Genomic DNA, 1076 nt, shown 5'->3' with positions numbered 1-1076 from the left:
ATCACCCCAGGACAGGTATCGCGAATTCAGAAGAGTTAGTCGGCAATGGCGCAATTTGGAACTTAAAAAATGCTTTGGTTTTGGACATGAGCCTAGAATGCCGAAGGCTGGAGAGATGGCATATGGTTGTGCATCTTGCGCCCAGCCAGGTGTTAACTTGCCAATGAACTGGAAAGAGGACCCACATCCGTAAGCATGAACTGCCCTTTGTTCACATACTCATTCCCATTGGCAGCGAGGTCTTCACACGATTTCTTTGTGTTGATGGTAACTTCTCAGCTGATCACCTGAAGCAACGAAATGCCATGGACGATGTATGGCTGACCAGTGGGGAAGGAATGATGACAGAGAAGGAGGCTTACAAGAAGTACCTGGCGCAGCCCACTGTTACTCGCCAGGTGAGTTGGACCGCCTTCCCATATGTGGCGCATCCCAGTTCCGCCGCCCGAGGTTGCTGCGCCATGTAGCCATGTAGCATTTGATGCTTTTGGGCGCAGAATCCTACTGCGCCCACTGCCCCTTTCAAAACCTGACTCATTTGGTTGTAGGTCAAATCAACATGCAGCAACCACCAGGCCATCAACAATGCAAGTCAGAATCACGCAGGCTGTGATGCAACTGGCATTGCGGCATTTGCCTGCCCCCGATCAGGCGCCTTCATTCCAGGCAGCGTTGTTGACTTTCAGAAGGGCAAGCGCCAGCTGAACATCGACTATGCTCTTTGTGAGGCGCTGAAGAACATGGGACTGAATGGTTTGGACGATATCATGATCATATATGACATGATGTGTCAGTATCATGTTAATCTCTGGGACAGGATTGCTAACAATCCAAATCTTTCCATCTCTGAGAAGGCTAATTTGATCATGGGAATTGGTTTATTTCATGTCCATGGTCATCAGGATGAGTGCCTCTTCCGGTTGGCAACATCATTTATTCCCGGAGCTGGAATGGTAGATGGGGAAATATTGGAAAGCCTTTGGGTGCAGCTCAATGATATCTCGAGGAGTACCCGCACGGCCACCCTCGCCCATCGGGCCGAGGTCTTGGACAACCATATGAATGACAGCAACTGG

General features: G+C 49.9%; 1 protein-coding gene across 1 annotated transcript in view; it reads left to right on the top strand.

The window, feature by feature from the left end:
- Positions 1–97: 97 nt before the first annotated feature.
- LACBIDRAFT_336148 (uncharacterized protein) overlaps positions 98–1076 on the top strand; it is a gene marked incomplete at both ends in the record, with an annotated part of 3322 nt that continues 2343 nt past the window's right edge. The window contains 3 exons of the mRNA XM_001891078.1: positions 98–189; positions 236–398; positions 549–953. Of these exons, the coding sequence (XP_001891113.1) occupies positions 98–189; positions 236–398; positions 549–953 (660 nt within the window). The remainder of the gene's footprint in view (positions 190–235; positions 399–548; positions 954–1076) is intronic.

Source organism: Laccaria bicolor, genomic scaffold, assembly GCF_000143565.1.
Source record: "Laccaria bicolor S238N-H82 LACBIscaffold_339 genomic scaffold, whole genome shotgun sequence".
Lineage (NCBI taxonomy): Eukaryota > Fungi > Basidiomycota > Agaricomycetes > Agaricales > Hydnangiaceae > Laccaria > Laccaria bicolor.
The sequence above is the reverse complement of the archived record's forward strand: the minus strand, read 5'-3'. Positions and strand labels throughout refer to the sequence as shown.